At 32.3% G+C, this 21,182-nt stretch overlaps 1 protein-coding gene across 1 annotated transcript in view; it reads left to right on the forward strand.

Moving 5' to 3' along the window:
- The window catches only part of LOC143250847 (protein argonaute-2-like), a 137,648-nt gene that overhangs the window by 85,795 nt on the left and 30,671 nt on the right, over positions 1-21,182 (forward strand). Inside the window, exons 9-13 of the mRNA XM_076501938.1 lie at positions 540-603; positions 5,189-5,260; positions 9,472-9,519; positions 11,232-11,354; positions 12,860-12,999. Of these exons, the coding sequence (XP_076358053.1) occupies positions 540-603; positions 5,189-5,260; positions 9,472-9,519; positions 11,232-11,354; positions 12,860-12,999 (447 nt within the window). The remainder of the gene's footprint in view (positions 1-539; positions 604-5,188; positions 5,261-9,471; positions 9,520-11,231; positions 11,355-12,859; positions 13,000-21,182) is intronic.

Here is a 21,182-nt window from a genome sequence, read left to right on the forward strand (position 1 = left end):
TATTAATGTCTAAAATTGATAAGTTAATGGTCCTGTGGATCAGCAGCTTAAACATCAGTGTAAAATACTGCTTAGATACTGTTGAACCAGCTGAAAAAATGAATGGCAAATTTGTTGAAGTGAGTTGCAGTAAACATTATCAAAGCTGTGTGTGTAAAAACAAAAACTATAAATATATTTAGTGTAATCCTAAACTGCTTTCTGAGTGCTGTAATACAAAAAATTAAATATTTATCATTAAGGTACTTCAATTCCTTTTTTTTTTTTTACTTTGTTCTGTTAATGTGTTTTTAAAATGTTAGTCAATAACATGAAGTTAGAATTATAGTGTATTTAATATTATTTGTTGATGTTTTGAAATCTTTCTTGAAATTTAATACATAACTAACTGCCTTGAAGAAAAAATGTACAAATAATTTTTTATAAAGTGTTTAAGTAAATTCTATCAAGATTTTGCTTAAGATCTACTGTTTTGAGTTGTCTTAGTTTTGGCTTAATATTTTCACAATATTGAATAATTTTATGTTTAACATCTATAGATATCCTTATCTGCCATGTTTGCAAGTTGGTCAAGAACATAAGCATACATATCTACCTCTGGAGGTGAGTAACTTATGGTTGTTAATTGTCACTATAAGTAATGGTAATAAAATGATCTACTGGTACCTGCTTTCTAAATTATTTATTGTTTACTATCATTCTAAATTTACCTCAGATTATTAGCCATAATATAATAAAAATATTTGTTAAGCACAATATTATGAGACGAGCTCACCTGACCTACTTCACAATTTGTCATCAGTTTGGTATTTTTTTCATCATGTATTTTGGTCTGGCTTAGCCAACTCCATCCAGCTCTACACCATGGAACAGGAAGCTTGACACCTACTCACATCTCTATTTCTTATCATTCAGTGATAAAAAGAGTAGTGCTGGTGGTAGATGGTGATGACTAGCTGCTTTCCTACTGGTCTTACACTGCTAAATTAGGGAAGGCTAGTGCAGATAGCCCTTGTGTAACTTTACACAAAATTCAGAACAAACAAACAGTCCTTTTGGGAATGTGAACATCCCGAGAATCTCTTATGTTTTTGAGACAAATACACAAGAGGTCCCTTCAGTGGTCTTTATGAGGTCAGTGGATCATAAATATTTATTCACTGGATTCCCCAGCTTCTTTATTCAGAATCTCTATCTTCAATCTTAAGGAGTTGTTAGATTGAGACTGAAAAAGATATGGGTTCATCTTCCACTACCTCATCAAAAGATCCATTTCTTCACAAATGCCTTGCTTCAGGATGAGGTATGTGCATCAACAATCAGGAATTCCAGGGTCTATGCACAGACATTGAGGTTCTCTATCCAATATTTTAGGCCTTCTTTCTATACCAAAAGACAATGTTTCATGGTCTGGGCTTATTAAGGGAAAAAATAGTTAAGCTTTACTATGACAGTTTCATGTTGATGTCTTGTATTTCCCATTAAGAAGGCACTTTGTTAAAAGCTCTGTTTTCAAACTATGGATCTTGTTTCTCTGGACCTCTCCTTTCATATCACCCTACTAACTTGCCATGTTCCATGAATGATTACTTTGGAAGTAGATCAGTTGTCTTGCCTAAACAAATTTTCGAAACAAAATAAATGTTGCATTGTGAAATTTTGTATTGGATTGGCTCTTATTTTAAAACACCAATGATTGGTGGGTTGGTCACTGTCTGAAACAACTAGCTAATGGAAATTTGGTCTCTAGTGCCTCACCCTCAGGTTTTGACATTGAATGCATTCTATCAGGATGGAATAGGATTATAACTTTAACCCTTCTCTTCAGTTTGTGTGTTTCCAAAGATACTAACTATGGTTTGTTTCAGCTCATTGTCTGGGCTGGAAAACCATATTGGCAGCTGCACCCTAATTTCTGCTTCTGTTGTGGCTACTTTTCCACTTCTTGTTTGGCCATCTTTGGGGAGGCAGACATGGTACTCTGTTTTATCCAGAAGCTTAAGCTTCAGGCATAGAAGTTATGCAGTCTTTTGCATGGCATCAGAGTTTAATTTCTAAGGTTATCATATATCAGTCTATGCTTCATCCCATGATGGGCAATTATGTAAGGAAATGGTGTGCACACTGACAGTGTTGTATTGAATAGAGGTTGAAACTACTTCACTGAGAAGTGTCAACCATAATTTGTTTTTTGACTTGACTCTTTGGGAAAGGGTTTGAAATTTCTACAATCTCCTTGTATACGAATATAAAAGGTGACCATATTGACTACTCTTTGATACTCAAGACAAAAAAATAAAATTCTTTGGTATATTAAGGTGATATGACATACCTTTTCTCAACATCTGTGTGAGACCTCGTGTTCTATGTATCACATTTCCCTGAAGATTTATTTATTTTATTGCTGCTGACCAGTAGGTGTTGTTCGTTGAAGTGGTTTTTGCTGTTTGTCCACAAACTACTTTCTCATTCTCTCTAAGCCCTCAGATGAGTTCTTCCCTAAAACAGTAGCAGCCATGGAAGGAGATAAATCCTTTTCACCAGTTCATCTAATCACTACTTTTCATTTTTATGATTGATCAGGTTTCAGCCATTTGTTATATCCAGTGAATGTCTTGAAGATTTTGTTCCCACACTAATCTAATAGCTTTAGAGAAGCTAGACAATGACTTATTATTCATTGAGATCACTCAGTTTCCCAGTTACATTGACAAGATGGGTATGAAATTGATTCATATCAGTTATTTTAGGTAATCTTTGAAGGCGAGGAGAACTTCTGTAAGTCGCATCTAATCAGATTCCTCACATTTCTATGTCATTAGTGGCCCAGTTTAATTGTACATTGGAGGACATTGTATGGGCGGGTATGTGGACCTTGCCCAATAGTTTTGTCTCATATTATTTTTGTGATCTGGCAGTATCTTCATCTAAGGGTTTTTGCCTACCTCCCTGTAGCTATCTTAACTATTTCTACTAGATTATACAGAGTGGTAAGTATTTTCATTGTGACATTGTCTTTTCTTTACCTTTTAGGGCCCATTAATTTGTTTTAATGAAACCATGGATTTTTTGAAATGAAAATGTTTATATACTGTAAGTATAAAAATGTGATGAATATTTATTGGTTAGCTCATGAAGAAGTTTTACTAACTCAGATTTCTCATTGTGTCTTTACATTTTGCTATGAAATTAAATGACCTGAAGTTAAAGCTGTCAGGGCTAGCAACTAAGATTGGGTCTCATAATAAAAGACTTAAAAGTGAAAGAGAATATATAATTATTTATGGTCCATAGAATATGTTTTGAACAGAGTAAAGTTCACATGTACTACACAATATCATTCTGCACAAAAAAATGTAAATGTGCAAGAGGTGACAAAGGTTGATTAGAACTGATACTATCAAGATTATTCTAACCTGTTGTAATATACACATAATATCTATATTTTACTGACAGCTGAATAGTTTTAAAAAAACATTGGAAAGGATATAGACCATTTTATTTGGTTGAATATTACATATACAGTGGAACCCCTCTAAGCGGCCACCCCTCAGATTGGGTCACCCCTTGAAAGCACTCATTCAATCAGTATTTTTTTTTTTTGTTTACATAATCCCTAATTATGTACAGTGGAACCTTTCTAATCAGACCTGATAATCTGATCACCCCTCTGATCAAGCCGGTTTGTCTCAGTCCCAAAGGTGGCTGCTTTAGAGGGGTTCTGCTGTATATTTGAATGTTTACCCTTTGCAAGTTATTTTGAATCTAAGGGACAGTTTTTTTTTTGTTTTTTACAGTTGTAATGGAAATTTTTTTTTACTTCAGGAATACTTTCACCAAATGTAAATCAATAGAAAAAATTCAGAGGATTGGGTGTATTCAGTAATTTTTTTCTGAATATTTCCAAGTGATCCAGATATTTTGTTACTCTTTCCAATAAGTTTTAATGTATTTATTGATTACAAATAAGTGGTTATCTCTCATTGGTTGTGTAGTGTGTATTTCACTCCTAGAATGTATTTACATTTTTCTATGTTCTAATTTTAAAACATTATTAAACCCAGTTGAAAACGTGCAAAATTTCAGTATCAGGCACTATTTTATATAACTTTAACAGTCAAGGATCTTATCTGTTGTTCATCTTAACTTTGTATCTTCAAGATACTTTTTGGCTGTCACACAAAGTTGAAATATTTTTTCCTCCTGGTATCCTTTTGTAATTAACTGATTGTAAAGAAGATTGGTATGGTATCGGCAGTTTTTATTTGATTTTATTTCTTCCTGTCAAAACATGTATGTTACACCATCAATATAAACTCATCCAATGATTATAAATCACAGTTAGTGGCATTGTTCTTCACCATTAGTTTCCTTGTGCACTGAATGAAAAGAAATACAGTATAATCAATACTAATAGTTTTACAGAACAAGATAAGTTCAGCTGTAATTTAAGTTTTTAGACCAGTAATATCTTTGACACACAATCTGTTAAACTATTAACAGATTAATATGTCAATTCAGTTTATCTTGGAGATGTGGATTTCCAGTATGACTTTATTAAGGGCAAAACAGTAAGTCAGTTCAAAACTTCATGATAATAGATATCCTTTCTTTATATGGGATGTTATGTGATGCATTTGCAGATTATTGACATGTGGAGAATGAAGGTCTTTTGTTGATGAGATAAAAAATACCGTAACATGGTGTGTGTGTTATGCTGCAGTATCATTTATGTGAAGTTTATAGTAAAATACAACACTGTGTGCTTTTTGTAATTCTCTCAGAGATGATGAGCTCAGGTGATGTTATGGTCAGAATATCTTCAGAATCCAAGATTGTTTGAAGAAGGAATAAAAATAACTTGTTATATTCGGCATTTAGGAATTTCTGTTTTATAATTTATTGGTGAAAATTGTTTTATTCTATGATTTTACCATTTCATTATTAAAATGTTTTTATTAATTATAATTTACTCACCCTCTGTGAACATTTCATGGATAATAAAAATAGAGTTTAAAATTTACTAATTTTGGCCATGTACAGTTCATCCATTTCATATCTTAATAATATAAATTTGAAAATAATTTATATTTATAAATATATGGGAAGAATCTAAGGTTTGATTTGAAACAATGCTGTTGTTTTTTAAAAGTTCGTTTGAAGTTTTCCTGTGTTTTCTGTGTCCTAGGTTTGTAACATTGTAGCGGGACAAAGATGTATTAAAAAGCTGACTGATATGCAGACTTCCACAATGATTAAGGTAACAATTGAATAAGAATAATTGTATTATTAAGTGGCTAGTTATTGAAAATCACTTACTTATAATGTAATTTTAGTGATTTAAGTTTGCATATTTTTTGTTGCTGCTTGTTCTGTATTTAACTCCATAATTGTTGAATTTTAATTCTGGTAGAATGACTATGTACAATGTTACATTCACTGATATCTTTAAAAATAGAAAAACTGATGCAACTTCTGTTTACCTCTTGTAATAAATTTGTACATTCTGTATCACTCAGTTATAATCAGTGACAAATTAAGACACCCAGGGCCCTAGGACAGTAAATAATATTGGGTCTCTCGTGCATGTTTTTGTTATACAAGGCAACTGTTACTTCATATTTTTTGTTGCTCATTTGTAAGTTTATCCATTTTTACACATTTTTTACATTTTATAAACAACAATATCACTTATCAACTAAGATTTCCAACAGATTTCTCATATCAAAGTGAGTTTAACTTCTTGAAAAATTCTTTTTAGACCTATGTTAACAAAGTGTTAGGCCCTTCATTCCTGTCCTTTCTTTAGATGGAATGGTATGTGATAATATCACCCTTCATTTCTAACTTATCCTAAAATTTAGGTCAACCATAGGGTAATTAAACAAGGCCTGTCTATCAGTCAAAATTAACTGCAACTAAGGAATATTTATAGTTGGGCTACATTCAAGCCATGTTATATTAGCCTAACTAGGCATTTTTTTAGTCATGACTTTAGTTTAATCTACCTGCATCAGCATAACACTTAATGCTGTGGTACATATCTAATGTCTTGCATAGGTTGTATAATTAATGTTTCTGTCTGTAAAATATATGGAGTAACATGAAGTTATAGCCAAACTATTTGCTCTAAAGTTGACTAAAACATTTTAAACTGTTAATTGATTAATACATTTAATAAAATATGTCATGTCAACAGTCCACAGTTGTTCTGACCTTTAATTACTCTTGTTTGGGGCCACCATTTACCTCAAGACCTCTTGGGCAGCATTCCTGTCTGATTATAATATGAAATACATTGTCCATGGAAATGGGTGTAAAGATACATTCAATTTATTTTATACTATTTTAAGAAATTAATGTTTAAACTATGTATTTAGGAATTATAGTTGTAGTCCTGTGTGTCAGTTAACAACAATTTATTATGATAACAGTATAAAGAGATCTGATAAATGCATTAATTATAAATTTATTGTTGGAGTGAAGTGTCATTTCATGAGCTGCAGTACATAATATATTTGTAAAGGGTTTTATAACTGCTTGTGTGAAACTTCTAAACCAGCAGACAGATTGTTTTTCAGGTTAACTCTGTTAGATGCTGCTTAACCTTGTTTCATCATTGATTTTTATTGAGTCCATCAGGTTTGAAGGTGGATTAAATAGCCATTGTAAGATTGATAACCAACATCACTGGGCTTTATTATTATTTTCTATTTTCTGAGTATATCTTCCAGTGACCATTTCTCTGAACTTACAACCTTTTGTGATTTTGGAATTCCTTTTTGCAAGCTAAAATGGCAGAAGGGCATATAAAGAACATAGATATTACCAAACCACTGAAACCTGTGGAACTTTATGTAATCTTCAGTTTCAGTTACACCTGTAATCAAGTTGTATTTTAATTTCTTCTTTGTCATTATAACTTTGGCCAAATCATATTTCCATATGTAGAATCTATTCTGTATGACACACAAGGAACATTAGTGTCTGTGGTAATGTTAACATTAATTGACAATAGGTTTATCAGTGTCAGCATTGGTAACTCATAATATGCTTTTCATCTTTCAATCTGCAAATACAGCACTCACAAATAAGTTGCATATATCTGCTTTTGTAAATTGGTTGACTTCAGAACTTTTCTCAAATTTAGATCAGTTGTTGCTGTTAGGATTGTTGTTTCACCATCTAAGATCAAGTCTTGCCCCCCAGTAGCATAGCAGTATGTCTTCAGACTTACAACACAAGAAACAGTTTTGATACCTGTGGTGGGCAGAGCACAAATATCCCATTGTGTAGCTTTGTGATTAATTTCAGAAAGACAAATAAAACAAACAAACAAACATCAGGTCTGCTCTTTTTTTTTTTTTTTTGTGAAACAATGACAAACAGTGGAATGATAAAAATTTTCTAATTATTGATATCTTTTTACAAATTCACAACTTCCAAACATGCTCTCATCACATTGACCTTTTGTAATCACAGATCATGACCACTGGTGCTCTTCAAGGATTCATTTCCATTATCATTAAATTTTGAAATGTTTTCAGTAGTAGCATAGGAAGAATTCCAGTATGTAGCAAATCACTGTGTTGGGTGTCTCTGTGGTTTCTTCTTCAGCCACTGCATAATCACTACTTTAATCTACAGAATATAATGCTGAATCCAATTTTCAAGTAACAGTAGAACATTTGAAAACCAATCTTCTTAACAAGGGGCCTTTTTCCCAATTACTTCAGTTATCCATCTGCCTATATTCAACACATATTTTAAGTATTTATCAAACCCTCTCTAGAATTTTTCCAATAGAATTGCATCTGCTTTGTATGAACATAATCTGTTCTAAAGGTTGGCCATGTTGTTAGAAACATAACATTAAATAATTTGTAGATGACTTCTAATCTGTTAAATTTTAGCTCAGTGTCCATTGGTCTCAACACTATTACTATTACACAGAAAAAGAGAAAGATGATACAGTGATGCATCATTTCTCTCAATTTCATTTATAATTTTAAACACTTCAGTCAGATCCATTCAGAAAAATTCTTAAAAAAAATTATGAAGACATTAACCTCTTATATGTAAGCATGTCCATTCCAGGAGGCATGCTAATAGATCTCCTTGGAGCTCTTTTCATTAGTTCTGTGTCCTTCTTAAAGTAAGGAGCTGAAGCTGAATACAGTACCCAAAATGAGAGTAAACTAGGGAACTATGCAAAGAAATTATGACCTCCTTCGGTCTACATTTATTATTATTTATTGATTTCATTCTAGCAACAGCACATTGCCAAGAGAATTTAAGATTCTTTTATTGCATAACACTTGATTTGACTTACATCAAGATGGCAATTAGTTTGACGTAGATGACATCACCAAACAAAGATCTTGGAATTCCCACATGCAGTAGGAAGTTTTCAAGTAATGAAAATTTTTCTAACATCCTATCTGTTCAGTCTGAAAGATTGTTACAAGTTAGAAATATTTGCATTTCACTTCCTTTTCAAAATTATCTGCTGATTGTCCAACTGATTTTTTCAAAATGCAGACCCTTTTTATGTCAACTTTATTCTCAAAAATACCTCTGAAACTGCTACTTGAATGACAGTAGATGCTAGCAGATGTAGATGTGTCATTTAGGAAATACAAAAAACATCAATTCAAGTTCAGTATTTGGCAAGCTTAAAATTTACATCTTCAGCTACACACACTTGTGTAGATGTAACCAAAGTGTGGTTAGTGATAGTTGCTAGATATGTTATATTTACATAACTTAATGTACAATTTTTTAACAGAAGTAGCTTCATCAAGTTTTAGTATTTAACAATACTTGAATAAGAAAAGTCAGAATAGGTTGTTAACAGTTGTACTTATTCATTCTGTAATGGAACACTTACTTATATGATACTGGAAAAACTTTTGTATTATGCAATGTGCAATCCCTAACTTTGTGAAACTTTTGTTCTGTGTGTCTGTAAATTTGCAATAGGAGTCATGATTTTTCCCATTTCATCTCCATCTCCCATCACAGAGAACCTTATTTTTCTCCATTCTCAGGGTGCAGATACAATGTTATGAATATTTCATATGCAAACCTAATGCAGTAGTGCCATGGATAATTAAAAATAATCTTTCTACTTACAAAATAGTAGAATTGATTTTCCAACTAAAATAACTTTCAGGCTAAATAGCTAAATCTAGAAACATCATTATGATCACTTGAAACTCTCCTTGACAAAGAATTTGAAGGTTTGGAACCCAAAACAGGCATTATATTTACTTTTATTACATAAGTAGAAACGTGAACTTTTTTGTTATATCTTAAGCTTGCATCTAATGATTATAACAGCATAAAATGTCATACTGGTATAAAAGATGAATAAATAACTGAAAACCTGTTTATTATTTACTCAGTGTGAAAGTATAATATTTATATTCATCAAAGAGAAAGTTCTAATATATTGTTTTTAAAATCTAGGCCACTGCAAGATCAGCACCTGATAGAGAACGCGAAATTAATAATTTGGTATGTTAATTTGTATTATATCTATTATAATAATTATATGTATACATCATGGAGATTTCTTAATGTGATTTTAATAATAAAAAAATACCTATTATAATAATTATGTATACATCATGGAGACTTCTGAATGTGATTTTAATGATAAATATACAAGAATAGAGACAGAATTAATTTTTATTATTTCCTAATATATATCTTCAAAATATGTAATTTCATGATCCTTGAATATTAATTTCTGATAAAATTATACTCCATGTATTTACAATAATTTGTGTATTTGCTTTGACATTTTATGTTACATTTTTGTATATTTTTATGCACAGTGTATTTTTTTTTTGAAGTTTCATATTTGTGCATGCTTATCCTGTTTCCTTTTTACCTTTTTTTGGGGGGAGGAAGTAAATGTTATTTATTACTTCCTGCAGTACTTCTATGGGTATTTGTTATAGGGGCAGCTTAGGTAATTCTACTAACACAGGCATGGTAACAGAGAATATTTTGAGACCAGTGGTAAAGTTCTTAGTAAATGTTATTTATTACTTCCTGCAGTACTTCTATGGGTATTTGTTATAGGGGCAGCTTAGGTAATTCTACTAACACAGGCATGGTAACAGAGAATATTTTGAGACCAGTGGTAAAGTTCTTAGTAAATGTTATTTATTACTTCCTGCAGTACTTCTATGGGTATTTGTTATAGGGGCAGCTTAGGTAATTCTACTAACACAGGCATGGTAACAGAGAATATTTTGAGACCAGTGGTAAAGTTCTTAGTAAATGTTATTTATTACTTCCTGCAGTACTTCTATGGGTATTTGTTATAGGGGCAGCTTAGGTAATTCTACTAACACAGGCATGGTAACAGAGACCAGTGGTAAAGTTTTTAGAAAAGACATATATTACATTTGGATAGTTGTTTCATTCTTATTACATTTAGCTTTGTCATATTATGTTATTTATATATGTAAAAACAGCTGGTGTGGGCTAAGAAAATTGTATGTAGAGTTTTCTCAACCCACACCAGTTAGTTTTACATGCACATTTTTCTCTACAAGTGTGTTTTCTCGTCATTACGGATAATGTTATTTTTTGTGTTTCATCTGTTGGTTTGTGCTTTCACTTTTACTTTCTTGTGGTAAAAACAAAAACATTGCTGATGATAGTACAAGTTAATCATTTCTTCATCGTTATTCTTACAGTTGATTAGGGTAGGAGCACTTCATATTTTAAAATGAAAGTAATGGTGGCTATGTAATGACAATGTCTAGCAGATGTCAGTGATTCATTTACCAAATCTTACCTTTTCTTAGAAGTATTCTGCAAAATAAAGTACTATTCCTATAAGTCGTGAAGATAACACTTGAGCACTTTTTTTCTTACTTGTGGATGTGATTGTAGGGGTGTGAGTATACTAATCTGCTACAATCAGTTAATGAGCCCTTCAATGTACCAGTTAACAAATATCACTGATGACCTAGCTCTACCAGTTGTGCAGAGTAGTTTGGGGGTATGTTAACTTTTGTATCTGAATATCTAGGAAAAATATTGCATGTGTGAGACAACATTAAAATAATACAAGTAGTAATCACTTTATAAAACTTTTAAATTTCCCTCATTAGATGTGTTTGAAAATTGTTACAAATTGTTTGTAATGACATTGATAATTTGGCATAGTCAGTACAATTGGTCTTTAACTTATAACTGAATTTTGACAGGTAAGAAAAGCAGACTTTAACAATGATCCGTTTGTTCGTGAGTTTGGATTATCAATAAGTAACATTATGATGGAAGTCCGAGGTCGAATACTTCCACCTCCAAAACTGCAGTATGGTGGACGAGTAAGTTCAAGTTTTTCTCTCTCTCATTTTTAATTCTATTTCTGAGAATAATTTATTTAAAATTTTTATTTTGTTAAATTATTGAAAATTTGAAGAAAAGTTGTGATTCTAACCCATGGCTGTGGTTAAGAGATGGAAATTCAGCCATGAAACTATGTCATTTGAAATATAACAGGTAATGCAAGTGATTATTAAGATGAAATATGGTAATTAAGTTCAAAACCCATTTTGCACTATGTTCTACTTCAAAAATATTATGATATTGAACTTAATTACCAAACAGATGATTTAGTCAACTAAACCACTACACTTTTAATATAGGCACCCATCAGTTCTTAATAGGTTTTAAATCTTTTCATGTTTGTATCTAAGCTAATAATAAATAATGTAACTAAACAATTACAGCTATGTCACATTTACCTAAGAAAGTTTACAATACAAATAGTCTGATATAGATACTTCAATATCTGTTTGTTTATGTAAGTCTGTAACTGTTTCACAGTGGAGCTGATATTGTCTAGTTTATGAAAAGAACATAAATGTTTGTATACTTTTAACACTGAGGTATAACTTTATTAAGTGAGTTGTTTTGAAATCATATAAAATTATCTGATCATTTACAGTTTTTGTTCAAGAAAGTAGAAACAAAAAGGGAAATACTGTTTCAGTAAACAATTATCCATGATGAAATTAGTGACTACTGTTTTAGAAATATTGGCTGAAACTCTGGATGACCTAATTTCTTTTGTGTTGTTATTTTATACATTAACTAACTATACTTGAAGTTTCCAGTGGATGGATTGATATTCATTTCATGTTTCTAGACTTGGATATAAAGAAGCATATTTGTTTTGTTTCAGTTGAAGTTGTATTTGGCAACTAAGTTTTAAAGCATTTTTTTGTACAATTATACTCATTTTCATTTATTAATTTGTGTTCTTCTAGCTACTATTATTATCAGTCATGAAAAGGAACTTTATAGAATCTTGTTCGACACCAATGATTTTTTACTCCATGCTGTTGTTTTTGTCTTGCCTTTTTCTATTTTTGATTTATTATTAATGTATTTCTATTTAGTTCAAAATGTTTTAAAAGTCTCATTTGTTGAGAAGATTTGATTACTTTATTGGCTTATTATGTTTGTCCATTATGTAGTTAATTTTGAAACAAAACATATATGTTATTTTTTTCATTCACCAGCATGTTAGTTTTTCTGTTTTTTTGGAAAGTGAGTTGAATTGAACTAACTAATATTATTTTAGTTAGGGAGGTATTAGAATTATTATTATTATTTTCATAACACCTTGTTTGTGATGTTTTTTTATGTAAGAGATTTTTAATAGGCCACATTAAGATTATAAAATACAATAAAAGATGTAGTAATTAATTTTATAAAGTTATGTATTTTTTAAAGGTATTTATTGGTGAAAGTATTGATTTGGCGAACCTGTAAGTAGTTTCATATATGGTGTATGGTTAGTCATTATCTTTTTACCTTTTTTTAGACCAAGCAGCAAGCAGTTCCTAACCAGGGTGTTTGGGACATGCGAGGAAAGCAGTTTCATACTGGAATGGAAATAAGAGTTTGGGCCATTGCTTGCTTTGCTCCACAGCGGTCATGCAAAGAAGGATGCATTAAGGTAAGGCTTATTGTATATGTCAGTCATATTTGTAACCTTCTAGAAGTTGTTGTAGTTAAACCATTAACATCTTTTGTTCTTGTTTCATTAAAACACTTTCATGAATATTCAAGTAAGTTATTTGTCTAAATAACTGATAATCATGAAAATATGGAAAGCTAACTCAAATAATTCTTAATATATAATACATTTAATAGAGTAAGAAAGCTTGACAGGTGTACAGAATTTAAAATATAGTGGTATTTCCTTGGGTTATGTTTAAAAATTCTTTTTATATTGATGGTTGTCCAATATCTGGTCAGTTAATGTTATTCAAACTTCTCTAACATAAAGTTTTATCTTTTATTAAGGTAAACACTGAACAAGCATTTCAGTGGATATTGTAGCATAGTTGCTTTTATTGTAACTAATATACAATTAAACTTAAGAAAAGTTAAACTGTCATTTCACAGGTTAAGATGTATAATTACAATGTAAGAGAAGTTAAAAATCTCAAGCAAACAATACTTGAATGATTGAAATTTGACTTTTTGAAATGAAATACATACATCTTTAATAACAAACTTATGCAACAATTAACAGGTAAAAAAATTATTTTCATTATTGAGAAATTCTGACATAACTTTGAGACGTGTTACGATAATTTTAATAGTTTAACTCATTGGTACAACTATTGTAATGAATAAGTTTAGGGAGGAAACAAATATTCAGATAAAGTGATTACAAGTTTTGGTAGTTCCAACAGAAGTTTACCTCAGTGAGACTTGTTTTAGATTGTAATTCACAGCCCGTTCAGTTCATGTATTAAACACACAGATGAAGAAAAATAATTTTAAGGCATTCTCATAAATGTTTACATAGTTAGTTATTTACATTTCACATGATTATGAATAGCTTTTGAAATAGATAATCCAAATGTTATAATGAAAAGTAAAGTAAAGAGAAGACAGTTCTATAGCAGTGGTTAACAATATTTTTAAAATATTGAACAAGATACATTTTGCTGAAAAGCTAATCTTGATTTTAATTTATAAAGTTAAGATGCAAAGAAACTCTGAAATCACTGTAATATGTTTTATCTTAAACAACTACTAATATTAATTCCCTATATAATTGCAGCAATCTTAATTTCATTTATATTTTCAAGTTATTTTGAAAATAGCTAGTAAACTTTTTATAAAATATTTTGGAAAATATAATATTCTATCAGCAATGTTAATGATTTAGGGAGAATGAAAATAGATAAGCTGTTCTGATGGCCAATTTTGAAGTTTGTGTTACAGAGTTAAAGGAACCAGTGAAAAACTAAAACTTGCATCCCAGTATTAGTAATCAGTACACAGTAATTTTTAATATATCACTAAAATTATTGTATGCTAATGTTTAAAGCTATACAATATTTTGCACAACAGGCTGTGCTGTGTATTACTGTGGAAATAATTTTAATCTTTTTCAGCATCCTCAAACTCTATTCCATAAGCTTATCCCATTTTATACTAGTTTTGTATCAGAACCTTTGATGGAAAAACATTTATTTCCATTTTTCATTAACAGCATTGGTTAACTGATTAATATGCATAGTGTATTTTTATTGTGTTATTATATATATTTGAATATTGTAATTATTTTGTACTGATTGCATAGTGTCTAGACTGGTAACTTAAATCTGTTAAGGTAAATAAACTTCATGGAATATTATTTAGATTATAGGCAAAAATACTGATAATAATTAGGGTATCTATGTGATGAATCAGTGCATTCTAATTATTATAAATTTTGTCTTGAAACACACTCACCCTTTCAGCTGTGGGGTTGTCACAGTGTGGCTCAATTCCACTATTTAGTGGTAAAAGAGTTGTCAGTAGGTGATGTCAACTAGCTGCCTTTCTTCTAGTCTTTAGCTGCTAAATTAGGGATGGCCAGCACAGATACTCCTTGTATAGCTTTGCACAAAATTCAAAACAAACCAAACCAAATTTATATTGCATTATCTTAGTTAGACTGATGTATTAATATAACTTCGTTATTCACTGTTGTAAGGGGCCATTGTGTTTTATACCAAATCTGTAAAACTGCATTTTTCAAGTTATTTCAAATGATAACAATGTTGTATAATGACAAAACATTTCACAAAATGTGGTTCATGCCTATAATAAGTCCACAAGATCTACTTACACCTTGAAAGTGTCAAGAAACTGTGACTTGGACCATAACTGACTATTGAGGTACGTGTCTTACTTATGTAATAGTGCATTTGATGTAGTTTAACAAGGTAGTAAACTTACAGTGTGTCTTAAATATAATGAACTAGTTGTTTTTAAATGTTTCTATTGCTTAGTTTGAATGTGAAAGCTCCGTTGATTAACCCTGTTGTGCATGTTCCTATTCAAAATATGTATGTTCTCACATAATGAAGACACAGCGTACAAGTATTCCAAATTACTTACAGGTATAATGGAGCACTTGTATGCTGTTTCCTCATTATGTGAGAACATTGAGACTGACCTTAATTAAATTTTTAGTATTATTCCTATGAACAAATTGAACTTAAAACTTTCCACTTATGTTTTTACATTATTTTATTTATTATTACTGTCATCTCTTTTGAGTGAATTTGATCTAAGTTTGGAATGTATATTTTCCCCATGAGTAGAAAGTATTTCTTATATCTATTGCAATGAGCTTATATATTTTACACAGTCTCAATAAACACCATGGTGTTATGAAGGTATACATATTATAACTCTGAAAGTACTTAATGTAGTCATAAAATTTGGCAAGCTTGCAGTAATATAAAAATGACCTGTTTTAGTTGAGCTAGCATCTCATCTTTATTTTTCAGCCTTGTAAGATCTACAAATTTCTCTACATTATCTTGGTGCTTAAAATCATGATTTAGTCACTGATTGAGCAGCAGGGAAACAAGTCTCTTAACTGTTGTGTAAGTAAATAATTATATAAAATACATATATGTGGAATTGCTCTTCAGTATTTTTAGTATAGTACTGTTTCTGAAGTCTTAAGATAGAAACAGAGAATTTACTCTAATATACATGTTTTTTCTTCAAGAAATGGCATCTGACAAAAAGAAAGAAATTATGAAAAGAATGGCTTCCTGACACAAGAAGAGTTGGTGTTTATTATGAATGTTTCATTGTTATCTGATGAAAGTGGTTGTCTGTCAAAGGAATTAGAAGTTAAAGTAATTGGTGTTTCTCTCTCAGTACCTGTGGGGAATCTGCTTGCAAAACTAGATGGATAAAAAAATACTGAATCAGATCTTCTTGAATATGTCTTACGAACAGATATAGCTGTGGGATGACCCTCATCAGATGAGGATGTTTCTCAATTTCTCAATCACTCAGGCCAGGTACATCACACCAAGCACCACCAATACCAGAACTTTAAAAGCTACACAGGCAAATAGGGAGACATTTCAGCTAGGTGTCTAGCAGACAGTCTTGTGATGGAACTGATGGACAAGCACAGTAAACTTGGACACTCTGTTTTCATGGACAACTTTTACATTTCTCCTTGTTTATTTGGAAAATTACTAATTATTGGAACCTATACATGCGGGATGTGCAGGAAAACAAACTATATTTCCCACAGAAACTGATTTCTACAAACTTGTTCACAGAGAAAGTATGAGCTTTTAAATGTTAAACAATGACAGCTCTAAAATGGACTGACAAATGAGCCATCCACTTTCAACTTTAATACTGTAACAAGAAGAGAGAGGGATCATGAAATTACAAAACCTCAGTTAATTTTGGACTACTAAAAGGATGTGGAAGGAGTGGACCTAAATGACCAACATTGAAGGTACTATTCTATTGGATGGAAAATGATAAAATGATATAAAAAAACTTTCATAGACTTTTGGACTTAACAATTGTGAATGCATACATAATTTACAAGATACATGCTGATCAGCTGAAATTATCCCAAAAGGCCTTCAGAGTGGACCTTTACTTCAAAGTAGACCAAATCCTTCTGCTAACTACCCTCAAGAACTCTGCAAGAGTCTACACCTCTAAGACTTCTTGACAAGCACTTCTCATTGTAAACTGCTGAAATAATTGTAACTGATTTCTCTGAATTTTCAAACCACATAAAATACGTCAAAATATCAGTTGTAAGAGTTTCACATTTTATGTACTGCATGAAAGTGTCTACTTTTTTCCTTTCCCAGTTTCTTGTTTTTCCTTCCCTAAATTAAACTCTTTCATAGTAACATCACATCTTTGTTTTTTTATTATTTGTTTTAAATATAATATATAACAGTATTTCGTTTTAAGTTGCTGAAATGTTTTTGTATTCTTGCACTTTTTAATGTATAGTAATGATGTTCCTTTCCATGATTTGTCAAGATCAGTTTATAATTTTACACATGCCATAAGTAAGACTTTTCAGTTTTCTAAAATGTGTTTAGTAAAATATGTTGATAGGTCTTTCTTCAATGATAGTTTCATCTGAGCTATTTTGATACAGTACTTATCTCTATTCACAAAATTAGCTATTCTTGTTCAGTGCTGCCTTCTATATGCTGCATTTGTGCTCCCAGTTATTATCATCACTTTTCTACATGTAGTTTTTGCGAGTTATGAATTCTGAAGCTAGTATTACACATTTGGGATCATGCCAATGACTAATCTTCTGTATCAGGTGACCCAACTGTGGATCTTACTGATGTTTTTCTGTCAGAGGTTTTAACATTATTTGGGTCACCCTCTGTCCCCGACATCGCCCGAGCTCTTCTTGATTCAGCTGACCATATTTAGCATAATGGATGATACTTAGTCTTTTTTGTTTCTTCTTAGTTCCAGCCTGAAGATTCCAGTAGGCTTTCTTTGAATTTCATATATCAGGTTTGTGATGTTTTGTCTCTTTCTCCTATTTCTTATTCCTCTTGTTCTTCCTTATTGCATGACCATTCTTCTCAACCATTTTGTTATATTTTCTCCCTCTCCTAATACTTGGGTCAATGTAGATCACTTTCTATCTCATGTAAGTGAAAGGATTAGTATGTCATGCCCCCTGAGAGCATCTGATCGGTATGCAATTGCTTACCATTAGGCAAAACATCAGTTTTTGGATCACCAGTTGTTAAGTTCCCTATCACCCCTTCAGAGGCATCTCCTGAATCTAGTGTTATTCTCACACATGCCCAGTATTCTTACCTTTTTCCTATATTTGCTGTCCTTCTCTGGTATCCTTCTTCTATACATTTTCTTTTGTAGGCTCTTCACAGAAATCCAGAGAGATTTTCTACCCATACCCTTTAACTTTTCTTTTCCACTTTGGGTCATATTTTATCCACAGCTCTGTCATTACTTATGTGGTTGCTTTTTTGTTGGAACCTTATTGGTAAGGCTCGTGTTTATTTACCATCCGTTTATCTCCAGTAACTTACGTCTTGTTCATTTTCTTTAACACTGTTTCTGATTATAGCAAGCCATGGGTAACATCTGCTCAACAGCAGTCTACCCTTACAATACCCTTTCAACGTTTGTTACCCATTTGTCTTAACCAGAGCTTTCCATGCCACCTATTTCCATTTTCTATTTTTTATCCTTGTATTCTTTACTTGTTCCTTCAAATTCAGTTACATCCTTTTGTTAAGGTTGTCATTGATTCATCATCCATTGTCAACAGTATTGGTGACTACCTAGTGGGTTTAGTGGGAGATCAGTTGTTGGGGCTGCTTCCTCATTGGATCCCTGTTATTAAACATCAGTAGGTGACAAGGGCTTTTTCAGAGGGACTTGCTCTCTCATGTTTCTCTCCCCATATCCTGTTTCCATTCCTCCTTCTCAAGTTACTCATAACTTACCAGTGTCTGTCATAGATGGTTCAGAATTTGCTTTTGCAGCAGGTTCTTGAACTGGTTCACCATCCCTTAAATGTGTTTTTTTCCCATCTTTTCATGGTCATTAATGCTGGATAATGGCAACCAGTCATTGATTTTTCATGCCTCAACTGCTTCGTCACACTTCCCAAGTTCACTTTGGGATTGTGAATGACAAAAGTGGATGTCTCCAGTGCCTATCTTCATATCTCTATAGCTCTTCAGTCCTGACTTTATTTTAAATTAGTTCAGCTTAGGATGGATTACCAATTTAAGGCTCACCCTTTCAGGCTTGCCTCAGCTCCACATGGGTTTTGTCATGTCATTTGGGCCTTTGCTCATTTTACTCATACACTACAGTTATGGTTTCATCACTACTGGATTACTGGTTACTTCTGGCTCATTTCAAACAGGAGAGTTGACCAGCCACACTTACCACCTTCTTTCTGTGACAACTTGATTGGGCTGGTTGATAAAATTAGAGAAGTTGGTCCTTCAACCCACCCAATATTTGGTGCATTTTGGGATCTTTGGCACAAACATCAGTTGAGCTCTTCCATATCTTTTATGCCTCAATTCTGTGGAACTTTTAGTTCAGCGTGTCCTTTTAGCCTTGTCACTTACTGCTCAAAAGGTATTTTTTACTTTTGGGGAATGTGGTGTTGCATAATCACTTTGGCTCCCCTTCCCCACCTACACATACACATGCCCACATGAATTTTCTGCAATTAATACTTCACAACTGATGGAATCTTGCATGGGATTCTCTTTCTGCATGTGTTCCACAAAATTGCTGGAAGGTTATCTACCTCACAATAATTCCTTCATAAATATCTCCATTCTCGACCACACTACCCAGGGACTGTATGGATAAAGCAAAAGGGGGCAGCTGCTCATCCCTACCAGGCTTTGAATGAATAATTCAGAATGGACTTGCCAGTGCATTCTTGCCCTCATTCTTCAAGCTATTAGGGTGGTTTACTATGGAGCCACCCTTCTAAATGGTTCCTCTAAAAAGTTGGCTATAATCATTAAGTTGAGATACGATGTGACCTCTGCAGGAGTTGATCTTTCTTCTTGCTGGTGGAGTTGGCCTCCTGATATTATTTATACTATCCCAAGAGTTGATCCTTCACCTTCCTGGATGACATGGTCTCCTTGTACTGCTTGCATATTCTACAATATTCACGATCACCGGCATTGATCTGTCACTATATAAGCTGACATGGTCTCCTTTTACTATTTACACTACTATGTAGTTGTTTCATCACTGCACTGGTTGATATGGTCTCCTACTATTCATTTACACATACAGTTAGTTTATCAGTCACTTTAAGGTTGTTGTGGCCTTCTGTTACACATTTAATACCACCTGGAGTTGGATATTGCACATGCAGTTCACCCATTTTGATTGTGAGTCTTCATCCTACCTTTGCATAGATATTGGTTCTCATCATTGTGGTGCTGGATTTGAGTGAACCAATCAACATAAGTTCCTGAACAAGTTGAATCCATCCTCTTGATTCTGGTCAGCCAGTCCTGGATTGCTGTAGGATGTTGATTCTTGATTGGACATGAAGGTGATATTATCCTCACCCTACCTTCATATGGATGTCAGTGCCACATCTAGGAAGTTTTTGGATGTAGTTGACTTACCAAGTACAGTCTAATAAACTCTAGCTACTCTGCACCTTGTTATTTCCACCATTCTGTTTTATGAATTATACACAAAGATGAAAAGTGTGTCTGGTACAGTTCCCTTCTCTGATCTCTGGATCTCCTGCTTACTTGGTCTTCAGTGGTCTCTTCCATAAGCAATTCTGTTATCTCCTCACACTTGTTTCTCCTCCTTACCAATGTGGGATTCTAGTTAATCTTATGAGTAGAGGTAATTACCACATCAGAAGTTATAATTTTCCTTTACTGAAAGTATATTACCAATAGGTACTTACCTCTGCTTAATTTTTCTCCTTTGCTGCCCACTTCTATGGTGTGCACATCTTGTACCAAACTTTGAAGTGAGGGTACAGTAGAGGAGTGTAAACTGAATCATATACTGTGCTACTATTGGTTAGTAGATAATGCTCAATGATTTGCAGTAGAGACCTACATTGTGGTTTTCCTTTTTATCGTGTGTCAATATTTGCATGCATTTTTATATATAATATATTGTATAACTTTTCATTGTTTCATACAGTTTTGTATCTACAGTTGTGATATTCGTTCTCACTATGAGTAAATGCATTCATACGTTGTTACATATCAGTTTGTATAACTTTTAGTCATTGGTTCATACAGTTTTGTATCTACAGTTGTGATATTCGTTCTCACTATGAG

The sequence above is a fragment of the Tachypleus tridentatus genome, chromosome 5 (genome assembly GCF_004210375.1).
Source record: "Tachypleus tridentatus isolate NWPU-2018 chromosome 5, ASM421037v1, whole genome shotgun sequence".
NCBI classification, from domain to species: domain Eukaryota; kingdom Metazoa; phylum Arthropoda; class Merostomata; order Xiphosura; family Limulidae; genus Tachypleus; species Tachypleus tridentatus.